Source organism: Protopterus annectens, chromosome 2.part1, assembly GCF_019279795.1.
Source record: "Protopterus annectens isolate FY-2018-M chromosome 2.part1, PAN1.0, whole genome shotgun sequence".
Classification (NCBI taxonomy): domain Eukaryota; kingdom Metazoa; phylum Chordata; order Ceratodontiformes; family Protopteridae; genus Protopterus; species Protopterus annectens.
The window spans coordinates 747,548,253-747,569,097 of NC_056729.1; the positions used below are offsets into that span (position 1 = coordinate 747,548,253).

At 43.4% G+C, this 20,845-nt stretch overlaps 1 protein-coding gene across 3 annotated transcripts in view; it reads right to left on the bottom strand.

Annotated features, from left to right (window-relative positions):
- Positions 1–20,845, bottom strand: part of ASAH1 (N-acylsphingosine amidohydrolase 1) — a 977,824-nt gene that overhangs the window by 595,329 nt on the left and 361,650 nt on the right. Inside the window, exon 1 of one of the 3 annotated variants that reach the window (XM_044062470.1) lies at positions 6,158–6,190. The exons of the other annotated variants lie outside the window; for them this stretch is intronic. Coding sequence (XP_043918405.1) covers positions 6,158–6,175 — 18 coding nt within the window. The 5' untranslated portion in view covers positions 6,176–6,190. Of the gene's footprint in view, positions 1–6,157; positions 6,191–20,845 lie in introns of those variants that run through there. 3 annotated transcript variants of the gene reach the window in all.

The following is a 20,845-nucleotide window of genomic DNA, read 5'->3' on the forward strand; positions in this document are numbered from 1 at the left end:
GTATTTATACATCTGAAACTTGATTCAAAAACGAATAAAATACTCACGCTCATTCATAATCAGACTTCCCACTGTAGTCAAAAGAAATGTTAGAATGAAACATTAATGATGTACCACAACAAAAACAGCTACAGATATCACAAAACTGAAGACAATGGCCATCAGAAGATTGCCATGACACCATAATAATTACAAAGCATTTGCCTACATTAAAGAAAAACGCCCTACTTTTCAAAATGGAAAACAGAAGTTCTAAGAAAGAAACTGAAATACAATCCAAGTAATATACAGTTCTCTCATGTGGGACCACGTAAAGTTTTTGCAGACGGATGTATGATCCAGGACTGGACTATTGAGCCAGCTCAGGACAGTACAATGTGCACATTTGGTAGAGACCATTAGTTTCATAGTTTAGTACTAGGCTATCTGCCCTGGGGCATTTATAAGCCTAGCCATAGTGATGTGGCTTTCGCCACCCCATGTAATGGTACAAAAGTGTACAGAATATATTTAGAATACTGTGCCTCTGTCTAGTAGTGACACAGTGAAGACCCCCTTACATAATAGAATTAGTTTACTGTGCCTCTGTCTAGTAGTGACACAGAGATGACCCCCGGGGTAAACCTACGATCTCCCATCCACTCGTCAAGATTTCTCTTGAAGAGAGTCCGTGAGGGGCTCTGCCCAACATGAACTGGGATTCTGTTCCAGAGTATGGGAAGCCTCTGAGTTATGACTCTGTCCCTCCAGCATGTCCTATTCATATTTGTGCTGAGGTTTAAATTTTTAGCTCTCGTTCTGATGGATTTGGATTTTTTGAGGTGGAGCATGTCCATCAATTTCTGATTGGACATGGCCTTGTACGTCAGGCACAGATCACCTCTGAGTAGGCGGTATGCTACTGAATAGAGCTGGAGTTTCTTTAGTCTGGCAGCATATGACATATGTTGGAGACACTTGATCCTCTTGGTGAGGTACTTTTGGGGTCTCTCCAGCTGTTGCAAGTGCCGGGTGAGGTACATACCAAATGGGGCATTGTACTCAATCATGGGCTTGATAAAGGAGGAGTATAGGGGTACAATGACCTCCTTTGATCTGGATGTGAATCCCTTCATGATAAGGTGGGCAAGGTAGAAAGTCTTTCTAACCACTTTGGCAACGTGGGTGTCAAATGAGAGGTCACTATCAACTTGGGTGCCCAGGTCTCTGATTATTTTTTCCGTACTCAGTGGGTTACTGCCTATGTGATAATTTGTGGGTACTTTGTTTTTCCCAAAGGGGATGACTATACATTTTTTGGCATTTAGTTTAAGGCCATGACTCTGGCACCAGTTTCAGTGAGGCCTTTCTGTAGGATGTATGTGTCAGCTGGTGTATCGACTATGGCGCCTAGTTTGCAGTCATCTGCAAACATTGTCAGCCACAACCCTTCCATGTTTGTTTTCACATCTGAGAAATAAATGCCGAACAAGAGGGGTCCCAGGACAGAGCCCTGCGGGACACCACTTGTGACTGGCTTTGAGTCTGACATGGCTCCAGCGATTTTGACTTTATGGGTTCTATCCTTTAGCCAGTTTGCGACTGGCTTTGAGTCTGACATGGCTCCAGCGATTTTGACTTTATGGGTTCTATCCTTTAGCCAGTTTGCAACCCATCTTGTGACATATGGATTTACATTTAAGCTGTTGAGCTTGTCTATGATGCCTGAGTGGGGTATTGTGTCGAAAGCTTTAGCCAAGTCCAGGTAGGCTGTATGGACTGCTTTGCCCTCATCAATGGCTCTAGTGACTGTTTCAAAAAAGTCAACCAGGTTCAAAAGGCAGGATCTGCCCTTTACAAAGCCGAACTGGGTGGGATCAAGTGTCTGTAGGTCCCCAATGTCTCTGTTTATGAGTTCCATAATGATTCTTTCCATAGCTTTGCAGACCAGGCTGGTTAAGCTTATGGGGTGGTAGTTACCATGGTCTGTAGAGGTGCCTCCCTTGTGCAGTGGGACCACTGTTGCTGTACGCCAGTGTTCAGGTACATATCCTGTAGTAAGGCTAAGGTTAAATAGCATTTTTATATGCGGGTTTAGCTCCTCTTGGAGTTCACATAGCACGCAACCCGGGATACCGTCAGGTCCCATTGATGCTGTGTTTTTAGCTTTGCTGAGGGCGGTTCTCACCTGGACATCTGAGATGACAGGGAGGTTACATTCAGCTGGGATAAGTGTTTCTTCTTTTGGGGGTGAGGGAGGGGAGAAAGTTGCACTGAACCTGTCTGCCAGAATGTTGGCAACATCCGTGGGTTCAGTGTATTTTTTGTCATTGTGAACTAACTCTGAGCATATCTGAGGGTTTCCGCCTAGGTTTCTAACATAGCAGAAGAAGGCCTTGTGGTTATCTTTAGTGTCCATAGCGATTTTTCTCTCAAAGTTGGCCTTGGATGTTTTTATGAGAGAACGTAGCTTTCTACTAGTGCTGGTCAGAGATGCCTTATCTTTATGGGATTTTGCTCTGTCGTGCAGTAGCTTCCTTCTTTTGTTATACAATTTGTTTATGGCTGGGGTCCACCAGACAGGACGCCTGCCCTTGGTGGAGAGGGTCTTGGTTTTATTTGGGATTGCATGATCCATGCATTCTTGGAGATGTCCGTAGAAAGCATTTGTGAAGGATTCAGCATTGTGGGATGTGGTTTCCACTGGCCCAGTGGGCTTAAAGGATACCATCTCAGTCTTCAGACGTGTAAAGTCGGCTTTTGAGAAGTTTTTCACTGTAGTCTTTTGTGTTGGGGGTGGAGGTGGGATATGTATATCCAGGGTGATTAGTTTGTTGTCAGATCTCACTAGTGAGGGGTATACTTCCAGTGTGGAGCACTTTGTCCCCATGTTTGTGATGATCAGGTCTAGTATATTACCTCCCCTTGTGGGAGAGGTGACTAGCTGTTCCATTGCATTTGAATTTATGAATTCCAGGAACCTTTGGGCCAGGGTGTTAGGGCTAGAATAATGCACCCAGTCTATGTTAGGGTAGTTAAAGTCTCCCAATATGATGGTGTTTGGTGAGACATTCATATCCTCCAATGTCTTCAGGAAGGCTGAATGGGGTTCTTGAGATTGGGAAGGTGGTCTGTAACATGCTTCCAGTTGTACAGCGGTTTTGCCTACGGTTAGTTGCACCTGGATGGTCTCTGATGCTTCATGTGTTGCCACTAACCTGGAGGTGTGGGTGTCCTTGATGAATATGGACACTCCCCCTCCCTTTTTAGTTTGGCCCGAATTTTGGGGCCGAAAAGCATGATACGAGGTATAGCCTGGTAGCGTTGGGGACTTCTTAGAAGCCTTGAACCAGATTTCAGTTACTGCACAGATATCGATGTTCTCCATACTGAGGAGTGCTTCGAGAGCCTGCATCTTGAGATTTAGACTTCTGGCGTTGAGCAGCATTACCCTTAATTTTTTTCCATTTTTGTTTTCTAGGGAGGTGGGTTTGTCTTTTGAGCCTTGCCTAAAAAAGGTCACTATGGGGGTGGCAAGAGCCTTAGCCAATATCCGGAAGCCCAGTGGTGACAGATGCAAGCCGTCCCTTGCGAAGCAGCGTGGCTTGTCCAGCATGTCATCCCAAGCAGACAGACATTGGATCCCCCTAGAATGACACCAGTAATTGAGCCAATTATTAAAGCTGATCATCTTGTCTTTGTATTGTGGCATCATTCTTGGTGAGGGCAAGATGCTGCTCAGGGTCAGGGTCATACCAGCCTGGGCTACATAATCAGAGAGCTCCTCTAGGTCTCTTTTCATGTAGTCCAGGGAGGTATGTCTCAATTCACGCCGGCATGGACAATGACGGAGTCATATTTGTACTTGCTTTGGAGTGACCTGAGTGCGGGTGTTATGTGGCAGATCCTAGCTCCAGATAGGCAGCTCACCGTTACCCTCTCCTTGTTCAGCCTGGTAAGCGGAACGTCAGTGTGTCTGACTATAACAGTCACCTATTACTAGTGTATCAGGCATGGTGTTTGGCCTTAAGGGCTGTGATTGTTTGACACTGATTTACTGAAATATGTGTTGCATGTGTTATGTTTTGAGGTGGTGGATTTTTGGGTGTCTGCTTTGGGAGCCTCTGTTGTTTTGGTAAGTTTTTTGTTAGAGCCTCCGAGTATGTTTTTGTGTTATTATGTGTTTGGTTTGCAGTTGTGGTTGGTCTATGTGGGACTGGGTTTGCTGTGTGTGTGGTTACCTTCTCCTGTCTGGTCTTGCCAGTCCTGAGTTGAGAGAGTTCCGTCTAATGTCAAATCAAGGGACTGCTGAGATTTACCAGACGCCGCAAGATATGGGTTTTTTTAGCCATCAGATGAAATGTGGAGATGACACAGAGAAGGAGGCAGGGAAAGGTATGAATGTTAGAGTTGGAGAGAAGGGTTTCTTTGTGAAGTTAAGTTCATATATAGGAGACGGTTAGAAGAAGATAAAAGATGAATAAGTGGAAATGGATGAATGTGAATGATTATACGACACGCATTACAAGAATGCAAATATTGCAAGGACCCACAGCTGTATACAGGTCGACTATTCCAGACCTACAGGTAGAATTTTATTTAATCCCCTTGATATCACCAGGAATTTTATCTAGGTGACACCACACCATAGGGGTGCGCCCAGAATAGGCATTCATCAGGATGTTCAAAAGGATGCAGGTTAGAAACAATAAAAAAAAAAAAGCAACAAAAATGTTGTGGTATCCACCAAAACTACACAAAAAATATAAGAGCTTCATATGAGTAGTTTGAAAAAGGATGTGGGGAGGGTGATAAAAACATTTAAGCATCTCTAGTTTCAAGAAGGTGTGATGTTTCAAAAAAAAAGTGCAAGAATATGGTGGTAAGGTAAACATCACCAGGTGGCTTTAAATAACTACTTTAATCAGAAATGGTAGCTGGCCTCTGAAACAGCTTTCTTGAAGAGGCTGCAGAGGCAAAGCATTCAAGGAACTAAAGTAGTACACATAAAGCAATTCTTCCAGGAGGTAATGAAAAAAGTATGCTGCTGGTTAACTAAGACCTGCAACTTATTTTATTTTACTTTTACATCTGTTATTTTTTAACATTTGTTAACCAGGTAACTACGTTTCGTCAGAAGACCATTTTCAGGATTGAGCAAGGGCCCAGGAGGCAAAAAAAGAGACTATTACTACAAAAATAAAATGTAAAACAGTTGTGAAGATTAAATAAAATTAAGCACCAATAAAAGACAGTCATTACAAACAAATTAAAATGTAAAAAATGGTTACTAAAAGATTACATAGTTGTTTTAAACATTTTCATAGATGATAAACAGTCATTTAAAAATAAGTTAGATGCCTTAATATAACTAAGTAGCTCAGGCTGAAAAAGAGTAGTACAATCTGGAAGATAAGAAAATGGGCGGTCTACATCCAAAAAGTCATGGTCTGCCATCAAAATGCAATAAAAACATACTGTGCACTTGGAGGGTAAAGCTGAAATGATGACTAAAAATCGACTAGCATGCAACATTGGCAGGCAAGAGCCAGTCAGGAGAAGCAGATATTCCAAATACAACATTCAAAGAACAAGTAGAAAGGTCCCGATTAACATAATGCAAGCTGCATCAAATTTAAGGAAAAAATAATTATGTCTTGCAAACTAAGGAAAAATAACTGTAAACCTATCCTTAAGTAGAAGCGATTGACACCAGCACTCTTCAATGATGTAAAATGTTTGGTTATGTCAACTCAGAAAAGTCTAAGGACAATGTGTACAATCACATTTAGCTGATGAAGCGAAATTGTTTTGCAATTACACACTGATGCAATATATTTTAGAGGTGGCTTCAGTCACAACATGCAGCAGTCAGCATTCTGTATCAAGACTTTCTAAGGAACTGCTCTGCATTAACCACATGGAAAACAAGGCTCCAGACCTTTGCAAAGATGATACGTCCCCCACACACGAAGTTTAAAGTCATCTTGGACTTCCCTGCTCTCCCATTTTTTGTCAAGTATTTTAACATCAAACTACGATAAAGGGGATTGTCAAATGTTTTAATATGAGAAATAACGAATATTTCTTTAGGGGAGGTGCAGCTAAGGTGAAAGTCATGTGATCCTACAAACATATGCAGTCATCAGTAAAGCTTCTTTGCAAAAGCTGCTCTTACCTTAAGTCTCTTATTCATACTGGCAATACTTTTCAATACCGAAACACATACATGACAGTGTGCTACAAATAAACTTGTCGATGCCAGAAGCTGATAAAATGCAGTGCAGAGTGCATTATTCTGACCTACTCAGTGGCGGATTTAAGCTTTGGCACAGGGGCACCCCCCCCCCTCCATTAAAACTGGGAGACATGCCACCAAAAGAGAAGTACTTTTTCAATTTTGTACTGCTTTGGCGGTGCATTTTCCAATTTCAAACCATGGTGACATACAGAAGTATTTTATTTCACGGTCATAATCATGATCGGAAATGAAACTGGAAGAGCCAGGTCAGCTGATCATCCTCTGACCCCGAATGGCCCTTCCAATTGCATTTCCCATCATGGTTAAGAAAGTACACTTCGCAGGGAAAACAAAAGGACGGTCTTGCTAGGAAATAAAGACCAACTAAAAAAAAAAAAAATAATAATAATAATAAATTTAGCACAGATTTCAGCACTTGTAAAGCAGCTTCTCTCCAGTCCAGTAGTCCCACTGACTCACCAAGTAAAATGCAGCATCTGGTGAGACTGGGAAACACGTTTTTATAATCATAGCATGCAGTGAGATTTGGCCAGTCTGTTGTTGCATAAAAACATGAACTAGAACGAAAACCAGGTGTGTTACATTTTACAGGGAGGTACACTGCTCCCAAATAGCAGTGCAAGTCCACACTTCAGTAATTATAAACTAAACTCATGAGCTGTTGAATTTGCATGTTGGCAGGCATATTTTCTGTATGTGAATTTGTACATTTTTATCAGAGTAGGAGAACTGCTAACAATAAGAAACTTTTGTACAGCTGCTTACAAATTTAAACATCTACAAACGTTTTCCTCAAAGATGACGTAACACTTCGTGGACTGCTGATGTTTAATTTACTTTTCATTATTAAGTACTAAGTAGGTGGGAGGGGTACAGCAATACTAAAGCACTAAATTAAGTCTTATATTTTGTTTTATTCAATTGCTCTCTTTTTTTTTTTGTCATCTTTTGTAAATACTAGAAGGGAGGAGGTGTGAAAGTCGTAAGCCATACAGTTATGTACAGTGGCGACCCCTTGCAAAAATCCAAAGGTTGCTGCAGTGAGCATATGACTGAGATGCTGCATTGTACACACATCATCCCTTTTTATGTATTCTAACTCCAAGGTTGCTGGGGCTTCTGAGAACTTGTGTCCAGACACTTCTGATATATTTGTACCTTTTTAAAATTATATAAAAGTGCGTACTTTTTATGCATGTGTAAAATAGAGAGCGAGAGAGATGGCAAAAGACCCTGACGTCCCCGAAGTAAAAATTAGTGCCCCTGATCATAGCTGTCAACAAATCAGGGACAACTTCATACATAATCAGGAACACGTTTAAAATATTAGCACTACTAACATGAGACACTGAATTAACAGAATAAGAGAATGTGAATTGATATACATTTTCTGAAGTAACTCAAGTGTATTACTCTAATTACTGCCATTATTCATTAAGTGTTATTCACCACTATTTCTCCAAAAGATTCCAGTTTAGGCGGGATTAACAGGGACAGAACTACAATTTAAGTGAAAATCAGAGGTGTTCCTGAAAATGAGGGACATTTGACAGGTATGTACCAGAAGGGTAGCAACATTTTTAAATGCCCAAAGTGGGATTTTGTTTTTCTTTTTGGGCAAACCACACTTAGAAGCAGGGGCAGAGCCAGAAATGTATATTTTGTATTCAGATTTTATGCTGTTGCCACCATCACCCATCTATCATTAAAGAAATATACTCAACTCTCAAAATGTTGCCCCATATACGTCAGAAAGGGAGTTGGTTGACAGGTGTCAAAAGAAGATGTCAGACTAATGATGCAATTCAACTGGTAACCAGAGTGTGGGGAGCTGCCAGGATAGGCGTCTTCTGCATAAACAAGGATGTTTCAGTATAGCTGTCAACCAATCAGGGTCAAACTCAGAAATAATCAGGGACACTTTTAAAATATTAGTACTATTAGCTTGAGATACTGACAGAACAAAAATATGAATTATTATACATTTTTTTTGAAGTAAAAGAAATCTATAACATTAATTACTGGCATTATTTATCAAGTATAATTTACCACATTTTCTCCAAAGGTCACTGATATTAAGAAGGATTTAGAGGAATAAAGCCAAAATGTGAGTCAAAATCAGGAACGTTCCTGAAAAATCATTCTTTCTCCATTCTGTTATCTTCAAGGACTATGTGGATTGTTCTGTGTATTAGCAGGAATGCTGGAATGAAATCATGACATTCAGCAATAATGGTACTTCACTGTTTTTTTTTTTTTTTTTTGTTGTTTTTTTTTGCAACTGTTCTCAGTGCATTGGTTTGATTACCTCCATTTTTTCTTATTGGATTGGAAAATTTCTATACTTAAGTAAGCAATTGCTGATATGAGTTAAAGTAGAATTTTAAATGACTTGGGACTATTTTGTTTGCTTCCCCTTGATGATCTTTACATTACTAATTATTTATTAAGTTACCTTATTCCTCCGTTTCATTTTAATTATTTACTTAGTTGGTAAGGGAGATTTGACTGAGCATGCATTCAGCTATTTACATCGGGTGTTTACCATTATTTTGAGTTTTTTTTTAGCTGAACATCTACTGATGTGCACTGGGCTGTTTTGTGTGGAGGGGGATTCGATTTATGCTCTTTGGCTTGTTATGCTGTTCATCTTTCTCTCTACCTCTTTATATAGATAGATTTCTCATTGTTTTGTTTTATTCTAGGACTGGACTTCTTATTAATAATACTTGATTTAAAAGTATATTCTGGTGAGCAAACAATTCTGTTTTGTGTACAATATTGACTGCATCTGCCACTCACGGGTTAGCCAAAGCAAGTATAATTTTTCTTTAATCCTCTTTTCCTCATTTCTGACTCCGCATTTATGGCTGTCTTTTATGACAACTGCATAACAGTCAAAAGAAAGTGGTGCCTTTTTTACTCCATCAGTATAAATAAACGTAAGATAAAATTATAGCAAGCCTTGTCAAATGTAGTATACTACAGAAAGTGTAGATAGTTTTAGTTAAACGTACAGGTTGCCTCAGTAAATAAAGTTTGCTCTGGGAAGGACCGTATAGCATCACAAAAACAAAAAAAAAATACTGCAGCTTCTGCCCTCTATGTATTATGTACATGTATCTCCTTCTGAATGCTGTGCTTCTGCATTGGTTTGTTTTTATGTTGCATTACTGGCATGACCCACTTTCTTTGTCAGTCTGTTTTATGTTGTTTACTTATTATTTGACAGAGGTATACTACTTGACTCTGTTCTGAACATGCCCACCTGTTCATTAATTTTTATGTAGTTTTACTCCTATTTTTATAAAAGAGCATGTTTATGCATTACTGAAATGCTAATTCATTCATTCATGAGGCACACTGTGTGAAATAATGCAGAGTTAGAAAAATACAATGCCATTACCCATATAGAACGCAATACACTAAAATATTATTGGTTATTAAACTGTGTAACATTTCTATATTTATAGTATTTCTCAAACCAGGTAACAAATTGTTCACCCTATGACTTGAAAGGTTAAATTATCTTTAGAAGATTCTATAATCATTAATAAAACTGTGCTGTAATTTTGGTGAAAAGTGCTTATGTGATCTGAAATGTCTTATAAGTCATTCTCCTTTCAGTCCAGTCCTGGGGTATTTAACTGAGGTAGCACAGATGGCATAGGTGAACCATTTTAAACCAAGGTATCATTATAGCTGAACCCTGATATCAATAAATCAGCTTCTTACAGGAATGCTGTCAGACAACTGTGTCTGGTGTATAGCTGTTGCTTGTGTGGTTCACAGGTATTTCTTTTTTGTCATACCAATAGAAATGTTTGTTTTATTTGACATTTTTTCTTTCCCTTTGGGTCTCTGCAGCTGACTATCAGCTGCCCTGAGGACCACTGCTCACTCACAGAGTCCACCAGGCTCCCCTTTCTCCTCCAAACTAACTATAATTCACGCTCAGGGTTATTGATCAGATTGAGGCACCTGAGTCAGCATCACAGTGATGCTGAGGAGTGTTTTTTCATGCCTGGTGTCTCCTCTTACATGCATCTGTAATGCCCAGAACTGGACATGCAATGGCACATCTTACTTTTATTTAATTTACTGTACGTTTAACACAGATATCTCCTCAAATATTCTCAGAGATAAGATGCAGAACTGTTTCTTGAGGCATTTACATTTTGGTTGTTTTGGATGGTTTAGACTGCCATTTGATTTTGTCATTTGAGTAGCATGTTAGGTGACTTTTATGGTCCTTTTGGGATACTTTAACTGTTGCTGACAGCTCATGCGGTAACTGCTTTAAACAGAATACCATACAGCTACACAAAACACTCCAACAAATTCTGTTCGGCTTGAAATGTTATTTGCCCAGTGTTTTGAGGCCACTGCTGTTGTGGTGAATTTAGTCAACTATTAAGATTCATTGTGCAGCCAGAGACTGAAAATTACAGAGTTGGTTTTCAAAGTGTAAAGAGTGGAGTATTGGTCCGTAGCTGAAATGCTTAGGTTGTGCTGACTGGTTTTCATTAGTTCTCTCTGCTCACTGTGTGTAGATTGCTGTTAAACAGTTCACTACTAATATACAGTAAACTCTCGGTTAACCAGCACCCATGGGGGCTTGGTAGATGCCGGATGACTGTAGTTTCTGGTTGCTTGAAAGTTACTATTAAAAAAAGGTCAGACTAATACTGTACCCTATACTATTTGTTTGGTTTGACGTGTTCTCAGGTTGGAGAGAGAGGGAATTTATTCCTATCTTCCTTTTTAAAACACTAAAACTCTAATAATGTAAGGTATGTTTCTGCAGGGGGGGGGGGGGCAGAAAGTGCAACACATGAAACTTGTACTGTATTTCTTTGAATTTCTTTTTCTGGTTGCTTGAGTTCCAGTTAACTGAGTGTTTACTGTATGTGGAATGGATGGATTTTGGAAATTACTGTCATACACTCCACAAAACAGTCTTAATTATATTGCAGTAGTAAAAGCTATGTGGTTATGAATGCATAGAGAATTAGAAGTTATGTACTCACCATAACGTTCCATCTGAGTAGGTGTCTTCATTTGTCTGCAACCTGTGGGTCTTGGATCCGATATCGGATCCGAGCCGGCAATTATTTATACAGCTATGGATCCAAGCTCCTAGCTCCTCCCCTCACCCATAATCCCCTGCCAACCCCAATTGACCTCAGATCAAGTTTGCCCACTTATATACCTGAAAGGGTATCCCAAAAAGCCAGGAATAATACTAATTCTTCTGAAGGCCAGGGGGAAGGAGGGGGGGGGGGGTGGTTGCAGACAAATGAAGACACCTACTCAGATGGAACGTTATGGTGAGTACATAACTTCTAAATCTGAAGTAGGGGCTTCATTCGTCAGCAACCTGTGGGACAGAGTCCCCAGCTACCTGAATCTTGGGCGGCCATCATGGAAGGCTGTTCCGGAACACTGCGGAGCCAAAGGATGCTTTACCTCTGGAGGTGACGTCCAACTTGTAGTGGTGAATAAAGGTATGAGATGAGGCCCAAGTGGCTGCCGAGCAAATATCATCCAAAGGGACTCTAGATCTGAATGCAGTAGAAGTAGATACGGAACGAGTAGAGTGAGCACGGACCCTTTGAGGTGCGGGCCTCCCAGAAGCTTCATAAGCTAGACGGATACATTGGGAAATCCAGTGTGATAAGGTGACCTTCGAAACAGCTTTACCCAAATTGAATTTAGAAAAGGAGCCGAACAGCTGATCAGATTGTCTGTGACCAGCAGTTCTATGAATATAGAAACGCAGCTGACTGTGCACATCTAATGAGTGCAGCTTGTATTCTCCTTTATTTTGGTAATTAGGGAAAAAAACAGGGAGATTGATGGACTGATTGATGTTGGTTTCTGAGGCCACCTTAGGTAGGAAGGATGGACTGGTCCTGAGGTACACTCTATCCTGATGAAAAACCAAATAAGGGGGTTTTACGGAAAGAGCTTGAAGTTCTGAAACTCTTTTCGCAGAGGTGATGGCTACTAAGAAAGCTGTTTTCCAAGACAGTATTTAAGATCAGCAGAGGCAGCTGGTTCAAAGGGGGAAGCAGTCAAGGCCTGAAGAACTAGCGATAGATCCCCAAGGGGGTATGGCTTCTCTGATCGGGGGCCTAAGCAAAAAGGTACCCTTGAGGAAGGTTTTACATAGTTTAGCTGACATCAAGGGACCAGTTTCGTGACCTACATGGTAATGTGAGATGGCTGACAATTGTACCTTGACTGTCGAACAGCTAGCCCCTTGATGAAAAAGTCCTGTAAGGAAGTCCAAAACTGACGTCAGTGGAGCAGTAAAGGGGTCCACATTATGATGCTCCACACAAACTGAAAATCGCTTCCATTTACTGCAGTAAACCTTCCTGGTGGAAGGTTTATGCGCTGCCACCAAGATGGCTTTGACCGGAGAGGAGATACCGGGAGTCCTAATTAAGAGTGGAACTGGAGCAGCCAAGCTGTTAGCTTCAGGCTGTCCAGGTTCGGGGTCGGTAAGCCTGATGGGTGGGAAATCAGATCCAGACTGGGATCTAGAATCCAGGGAGGATTCACCAAGCAAGACCACAGGTAAGGGAACCAAGTTTGTCGAGGCCAGAATGGGGCAATGAGGATCATCTTGCTCCCTAACCGAGAAACCGAGAGGCTTTCTGTAACATCTTTAGCATCAGGGAAAGAGGAGGATAGGCATAAAGTAGACCGGGCGGCCAAGCATGCACTAGAGCGTCTCTCGGGGCTTCCCCTGTTGGGGGAATCAGGGCAAAGAAGTTGTTGCATTTCGTATTTGAGGGAGAGGCAAAAAGATCGCAGCAGGGTTGCCCCCATTTTGCAAAAATCTGCTTCGCTACACGGGAGTTGAGAGACCACTCGTAAGGGGAAAGAATAGTGCGATTGAGTTTGTCCGCCAGGATGTTGGACCGTCCCGGAATGTGCGTTGCGATTAGAAAGTGGTTGGTGGAGATCGCCCATTCCCACACTCTCATGGCCTCTCGGCATAGAGGATAAGACCTGGTTCCCCCCTGTTTGTTGACATACCAGACAACCGACATGTTGTCCGTCTGTATCGCAATGGTTCCAGCAGGAAGAAGGTTGTGAAGTGCTTGCAACGCTAACAGCACTGCCCTCATCTCCAGAACATTGATATGCAGGGAGGTCTCCGAGTCGTTCCATGTGCCTTGGACTATTCTGCCTGAGCAATGCCCCCCCCCCCCCACCCGAGGCAAGAAGCATCCATGGTCACTGTGACTAGGGGAGGTGGGGCGCAGAAGGGCCGACCTGTATGGAGGTCTGGGGAATGCAGCCACCATAACAGGGCCCTCCTGCAAGCTTTGCTGATCGAGACAGGGTGGTGAAGAGGGAGAAGCTGGAAGGACCACTGTACTTGAAGGGTCCACTGTAATACCCTCATGTTTAGGCGAGCATATGGGAGAAGAGTAATCGCCGCTGCCATAGAGCCCAGTGCCCTCAGGACCAATTCCGCGGGAGGAGCTTCTGATTGGAGGATGGCCCGCACATGAAGACTGAGGTTGTGTAGTCGTTCCGAGGTGACGTAGGCTCGAAGACTTCTTGTATCCAACCTGGCCTCTATGAAGTCTATCACTTGTGTTGGAGCAAGGGAGGACTTGTCCATATTGATCGTAACGCCTAACCGGGGGGCTAGGCGAAGAAAAAAATCTCTGGCTGAGCAGAGTAGATGCCTTGTTGGGGCGGTAAAGAGCCAATTGTCCAGGTACGGGAAGACCTGCATTCCCTGGAGTCTCAGGTGGGCCGCTAACACTGCTAAAACTTTGGTGAACACCCTGGGGGCTGTCGTGAGGCCAAAGGGAAGGACCCTGAACGGACAGTGACTGGCTCCCAGCCGGAAGCGGAGAAACCTCCTGGATCGCCTGTCCATTAAGATGTGGCAGTACGCATCCTTGAGGTCTACAGAGCACATCCAGTCGTTCTCCCGTAACAGGGGGAGAATGGATTGAAGAGTGACCATTCGGAATTTCTCCTTGGTTACTGCCAAGTTCAAAAGGGAGAGGTCTAGGATAGGTCTCAGGTCCCCCGTCTTTTTTGGCACCAGAAAGAACCTGGAGTAAAACCCTAATCCGAGCTGGTCTGGGGGGACGGGTTGGATGGCCCCTTTTTGAGCAGCTGCCAGATTTCCGCGGCTGCAGCCTCCCTCTGATCGGGTGGTACATCGGGGAGGTTCTTGAGTCTGGGGACATGAGGCATAGGGATTTTGTAACCTCTGGATATAATCCGAAGCACCCAGCTGTTTGACGTAATGGATTCCCATGCCGCCAGGTGCCTCGAGAAACACCCCCCAACTGCCTCCAGAGTGGAGCAGTCGGGCAACCCTTCAGGGCTGTTGCGTGGGCCGATCAGAGAAGGATTCTCTGGACCCAAAATTTCTCAGTGCCCCTCTGCCTCTAGGGCGGCGTCCTCCCTGTCCTCCTCTGCCACGGAAGGACTGTTTTTTGTCCGGAGCAGGTTAGGAATGCTGTGATTTCCGGAACCACATCTTCTTCTGTCCCTTTTGGTTCTTGGAAAAGGACCTCTGGGGAGCAGAGAAGCGGACTTCGACGGCAGACAGCATCTTCCCGTCCTTCTCGCTCTGGACAAGTGTCTCGCGAACGGTTTTGCCAAATAAGGCAGAACCATCAAAGGGGGCATTCGCAAAGGACGCCTTAAAGGGCTCCGCGAAGTCACAATGTCGGAGCCAGGCCTGGCGCCTCATCACTAGGCCCGCTCCGCTGGCTCTAGCGGCTTCCTCAGTAGCGTGAGACAGAAGCCGCATACAGGTGTTGGAAACAGATCTGAGAGTGGCCATACGAGTGGAGTACAGTTGCTTGTCCTCCGCCGACATGGACTCCGGGGGGGGGGAAGCAGCGTATTCTTTGATAAGATCTCACTGCATCCTGATGACATGTGCCATGTAGTTCAGAGACCTTACCGAAAAGGTCGCTGAACTGAATACCCGCTTCCCAAGGCGATCCATCAATCGAGACTCCTTGCTCGGAGGATGGACCGAGGGACTCTCCTGAGGTAGTTCCCTCTTAGTGGCTGCCGTCATCAACATGGCATCTACAGGGGGACCCTTGCTCCAGTGGGGACGGTCTGCGGGGGGGGCTCAATATTCTGTCCGGGCGCTTGGGAATAGGCTCCACAGTGTCCGGCTCCTTCCATGCCCTAGTGGTCACAAAGTCCACCAAGGGGTCGGCCGGAGGGGACACCCAAGAGGTAGACGGGCCTGCTTTGAATTGCCTCCAGGAACACGGACTCGTTGGAGGAAGCCTTGGGGGCAGACCCCCCCCCCCCCAAGCCTAAGCATTTCCATGATGTCTCCAAAGTAGACATCCTTGGGGGGTGATCTTGGGGAGCCTTCCCCTTCATCCAAGTCCGTGTCCTCTGTTAAGGACTCAGGGGAGTCCACGTGCCTCCTCTTACACTTGTGCTTGCGAGGCACATCCTCGGGGGGGCTGTCCGAGGAGGTCTCGCCAGCAATGTTCTGTTCCAAAGGAACAACCTGGGACATTGAAGCAGGCTGTCCCTGTGGCTGGGTGATGGAAGCCTGGCTCAGCAGAGAGGGAGTGCAGGGCGGAGCCGAGACAAGGGACGGGGGGGGGGTCTGGATGCTCTCGACAGAGCCCTCTACACTACATCGAAGGCAGAGGGGGAGCCGCTCTCCCTGGGCTCCGAGAGCAGACCCCCACTCGGATCCAATGAAGGGATCGGAACCAGCGCCGAGACAGTCGGATCCGAGGGACCAGTCTGCTCCGACCTGGACGGAGCCGAAGGCACACTGAATCCCTCGGATCCGAAGCTCGGGCCATGGCTCAAGAGAGGTCGGATCAGACGATGGAACCGACAGACTCGAGGGCATGGTCAGATCCGAAGTACCCAGTACTGTCGGCGCCGACCCACCCCCGGCTCCAATGCTGCCCGGCTCCAAGCGCTCCGAACCAGAGAAGCGGGTCGGAGAAGGAGCTATCAGAGCAGAAAAGGTTGTCGAGCTCCCCCCCCCGAAGGGAGGGGAGGCAGGAGCACTCCCATCTGCAGCTGGGCCTGGATGAACCTTCTCATCATCTGGTCCAAGTCTGCGTCAGACAGGCTGTAGGTAGATCTCGACGAGGCCACCGAGGCAGGCCTGGATTGCCGCCTCGATGACCTCGACGGAGATCGGGTCTCCTCCTCCTCTGGTCCCGGGGAGAAGCAAGGTGATCGGAGCCGAGGAGGAGGAGATCTGGAAGCCGTGGAGGGAGAAGCCCGCTTAGCTGGGGGGGGTCGAAGCGGAGGCCTTGGCCCGCCGCTTGTGGTGCTTCTCCCTCTGTTTCTCCCTCCTGGCCTCCCTATCCTCCGGCGCTTTAGAGGGAGTTTGAATCCCGGCTGGAGGAAGGGGGGCAGGAGTGGCTACCACCACAGGCTGGGGAGGTGCCACGGGAGTAGCGGAGGCCGAAGCCGACTCCGGGGGCAAAAGTCCCGCCAGGACCAGCTTCGACCTCCGCTCTTTCAGTGCCCTGGGGTTGAACCCTGCACAAATCGTGCATCCTGAGGACAGGTGTTCAACCCCGAGGCACCGAACGCACAGAGTGTGGCCATCCGCCGGTGAAAGCTTATGGCCACTCTCGGCGCACTTAGAAAAAAATGGGCTTTGGGGCCTCTGACATTTTCTAAGGAAAGGACTACACATGCACACCAGGCCCCAAAACACAAACACACACACACACTACGACCAGCGAGGGGAGGAACACTAAAAAAAATAAAATTAAGAGTTAAAAGTTAACCTAAAGGGATCCTAAACACAGACTCAAGTTAAACAGGAAAGATTTTCTGTTTTTTAAACTAGTTTTTTAAAAACTTATCTGAAGTCGCCAGGAGCTCTGCAATCCAGCTGTCTCTCTAAAAGCGGCAAACTAGATCTGAGGTCAATTGGGGTTGGCAGGGGATTATGGGTGAGGGGAGGAGCTAGGAGCTCGGATCCATAGCTGTATAAATAACTGCCGGCTCGGATCCGATATCGGATCCAAGACCCACAGGTTGCTGACAAATGAAGCCCCTACTTCAGATCAGAAGTTAATGAACTTACCTATGAACTTAATGTCTGACTTTCTGAAAGGACTTCTTGCACTATGTGGTATGATGTAATATTGAGGTTTATTGAAATGCTGGATATTGGCATTACTGTAAATAGATCTCAGTGAAAAAGGCTATCATGATGGAATACAGCAATCTGTCACAATGCTGCATTGTAATCAGAAATAATATTCCTGCCGTCATGTTACATTTAATATTAATAGTAGAGCACTGTAACAAAAAAACAAATCATGGATTTTATTGAATAACCTCTTATGCAAATGAGTCCTTTTACTACACCACTCAGTGTAGTCGGGGGGGGGGGGGGGGGCAATTGGCTTGATTGAATAAAACTTTTAAATCCCTGACTAAATTCCTGGTTGCCCCTGTTTCCCAGAGGAGGAGGATGAAAATTGCAAATGCCCTGACATTTTAGGAAAAATATTATACATTTTTATATTCTATCTCAAGTATTTAAAGCACTATAAAACAACTAAAAACTCTACAAAAGAAACTAAAAATAGAAATAAAATGCCCCTGATTTGGCTCATTATTTTGCTCTGAAATGTTGAAATCCAATGATGCTTGAGCAAAAGGTGGTTGATTATAATTAACAAATAAAGACTTGCATTCATTACAAGTAAGAGATTTATTTTATTTCAAAAAAATGCAAGTTACATAATTTATTTTTATTTTGTCAACCTTCTAAATAAGTGTGACAAATGTTTTAGAGCAGGCCTTTATTTGGTTCCTTCATCCCTGAACACCTGTGGATTAGTCCTCGTTTCCCTGATCTTGTTGCTTAGAGGTTGGTCAAGAAGGTGTAGGGTTTGATTTTCAACTAGGGTGAAGATTTTTAAGAGGTATTTCCTGCGTGCAGGGGTTTGATTGACATTAATTGTTTCCAATACTTCAGGCGTAGTAACTATCTATCCATGCTTTTCATTCACTTAGGAGGTAGGAATCCTACCAGAAAAAGGTCCCGGATTTCTGCTTTAAAAAAAATGTCATGTCTGCCAGGTCTGCACAACTAATGTTTTTGATATCCAGTGTCCCTGTCCAAAATAAATAAGAAGGAAAGTTGAACATTGTAGTCAGTAAATAACATTTGAGTTTCAGACTTCAATATGCTTCAGAAAATGCATGCAATTAAAACTTTTTATTGCAGCACCTACATATAAAAAGCAATGCTTAAACGTGTCCCTGATTTTGACCCTTTGTCCTTTCCACTGTTTTTGGCTTTACTGCTGATTCTTGCCCAGTTAGTAAAGTGATTGTAATTGATGACTATGGAAGCAATATGTGGACAAAAGTGATATAATCCTGCTGTTGTGTGATCACTGTTAAACAGTCATTGATTTGTCATGGCAGGAGTAATGACACACAATGGTACTGTACTTTGTTGAAATCAGTGTAAAACTAGCACTGCCATAGCTTAAGCTTTTCTGTGCGTGGCAGGGGGGTTTGTAGTACATTTTAAGAGTAGCAAGTGTGTCATAATTTGTTTCATTTTCCATCACAGTCAAACATCAATACTGCACACAATAAATGTTTGTCGTTGGTGGTCTAGCAGGAGGAGGATCTGTGATAAAACCTAAGCCTTGGCACAGTGCTGCAGTGAGCATCATTATTATCTCACTGCTGTTGACTAAGAGTTCTTGGCTGTAGGTTTCTGAGCAAAATCTATATGCCCTCCCTGTTTTTCCATGTGTTCTAGTTTCCTTCATCACCCCAAAAATATGCCATAGGTAAACTGAATTTCCTTCAATTTGCCTGTATGTAAGTATGCAGTGTGTGTGTGTGTGTGTGTGTGTGTGTGTGTGTGTGTGTGTGTGTGTGTGTGTGTGTGTGTGTGTGTGTGTGTGTGTATCTTGTAATATACATGGTTTCTCAGTATGTGTAGTCATGTGTGAAAACTCAGTGCATCTTGTGATTATATGAGATATATATATATATATATATATATATAACTTTTCTGGGAAAGTGTAAGTGTGTGTCCGTGTGTTTGCATGTAAAAAATATCACTGATTTTTATCTGTGGGGGCACGCAGTATTGCTTAGCACATAGATAACTCTTCTGTTATTATTTTTTTCAAAAAATACACATAGAATGCACCACAGAATAGTCAAATCTCTGAAATAATTGGAACCAAAGGCTGGAAAACTGCTCTAAAATCAACCTCAGATCATCTAGAACCCCAGCTTAACTCAATTCTCCTGCAGTTATTATACTATAGCTTTAACTAGTTACAATGTGTTGAAAAGATACAGAAACAGCTGAAGACTACAACAAAATGTGAAAAATATAAGGAAAAAATGTCATCCGGATGGTGTGATGAGGCCAGGACGGCTGAAAACAAGGACAACAGAGATCTGTGCATGGGGGGATCAGTGGACAATAGGGGATATGGAGCTCTTCTCCAAGGGTGCCATTTCATCTAAGGACAGCTCTGCATATCATACCCCTGTCCCTTTTGATCTACTTTCTAACCACCTCCATTAGTGTAGTTTCCAGAGTGCACCACTCCCTCTGCAAAATCCTGGATCAGCCACTGTTACTAATGCTTCTGCAAACACAGGTGTTTCCAACGGGGCTTCCATTCTGTTACATTAATGGACAATAGCAAATGAACAGTAAAACTAAGCATTCTGATGACAAGAGTCTTCCATTCGTATCATCTTTTCGACATTTCTGCACATCTTTCAATTACGTTATTTCTCATACAGTAAAGGCTTGAATCACTCTTTCAAGTTTTAATTTAATTTTCTCGTTCCATTGACCCACCAATACATTTCATCTGCAGGATCATAGCCATTGAAGTGGGTCAGTAAGAAACAGATTACAAGATATTGATGTTTTAAAGATAAAAGAGCAGGGAAGAGCTAAAATGCCTGAGAAAACAACAGAGTTGCATTCACTTAATATACTGCATGCTTCACACAGTGTTGGAGCAAACAGAAAGCACAATGAAGGAATAAACATTTAGTTCAAAAATGGTCAGCAAAATTATAGACAAACCAGTTGTAGTTAGGCTACCTACTGGCACATAATAATGCATCCTACTTCTAAGGCTTCATACTCTGGTCATAGCTGTCAGACTACATATTTAAATGTATAGTATTCAAAACTAACAAGCAAGCATAGTTCTGTCATACACATGTGATAAACTAATGCTTTTGGGTAAACTATGGCTAGACTCTCAGTAAATGTTACAAAACTTACAAGCTGTTGTCTCTACGTCTCTCTAATCACTATTACAGCAAACAAATGCTTCCAAGATGGCTGCACACTGATCAAACAGCCTAACTTCTGCTCTCCCAGTGTGAAAACAGAAATTGAGAAAAAGGAGCGCTACTGAAACAGATTTGGGAGTAAAATTCAGCTATTGGCTAGTAAGTACACTGCCTGGATGTTAGCAAAGAATAAATCTGGAAAACTTGAAAGAAAATTCACCAGAAAAAGTGAGAAGAAAACACTCTCTGGGAAGGATTTTGTAGCAGTTTAGGAAAAAGCAGTTCAAACGTCAT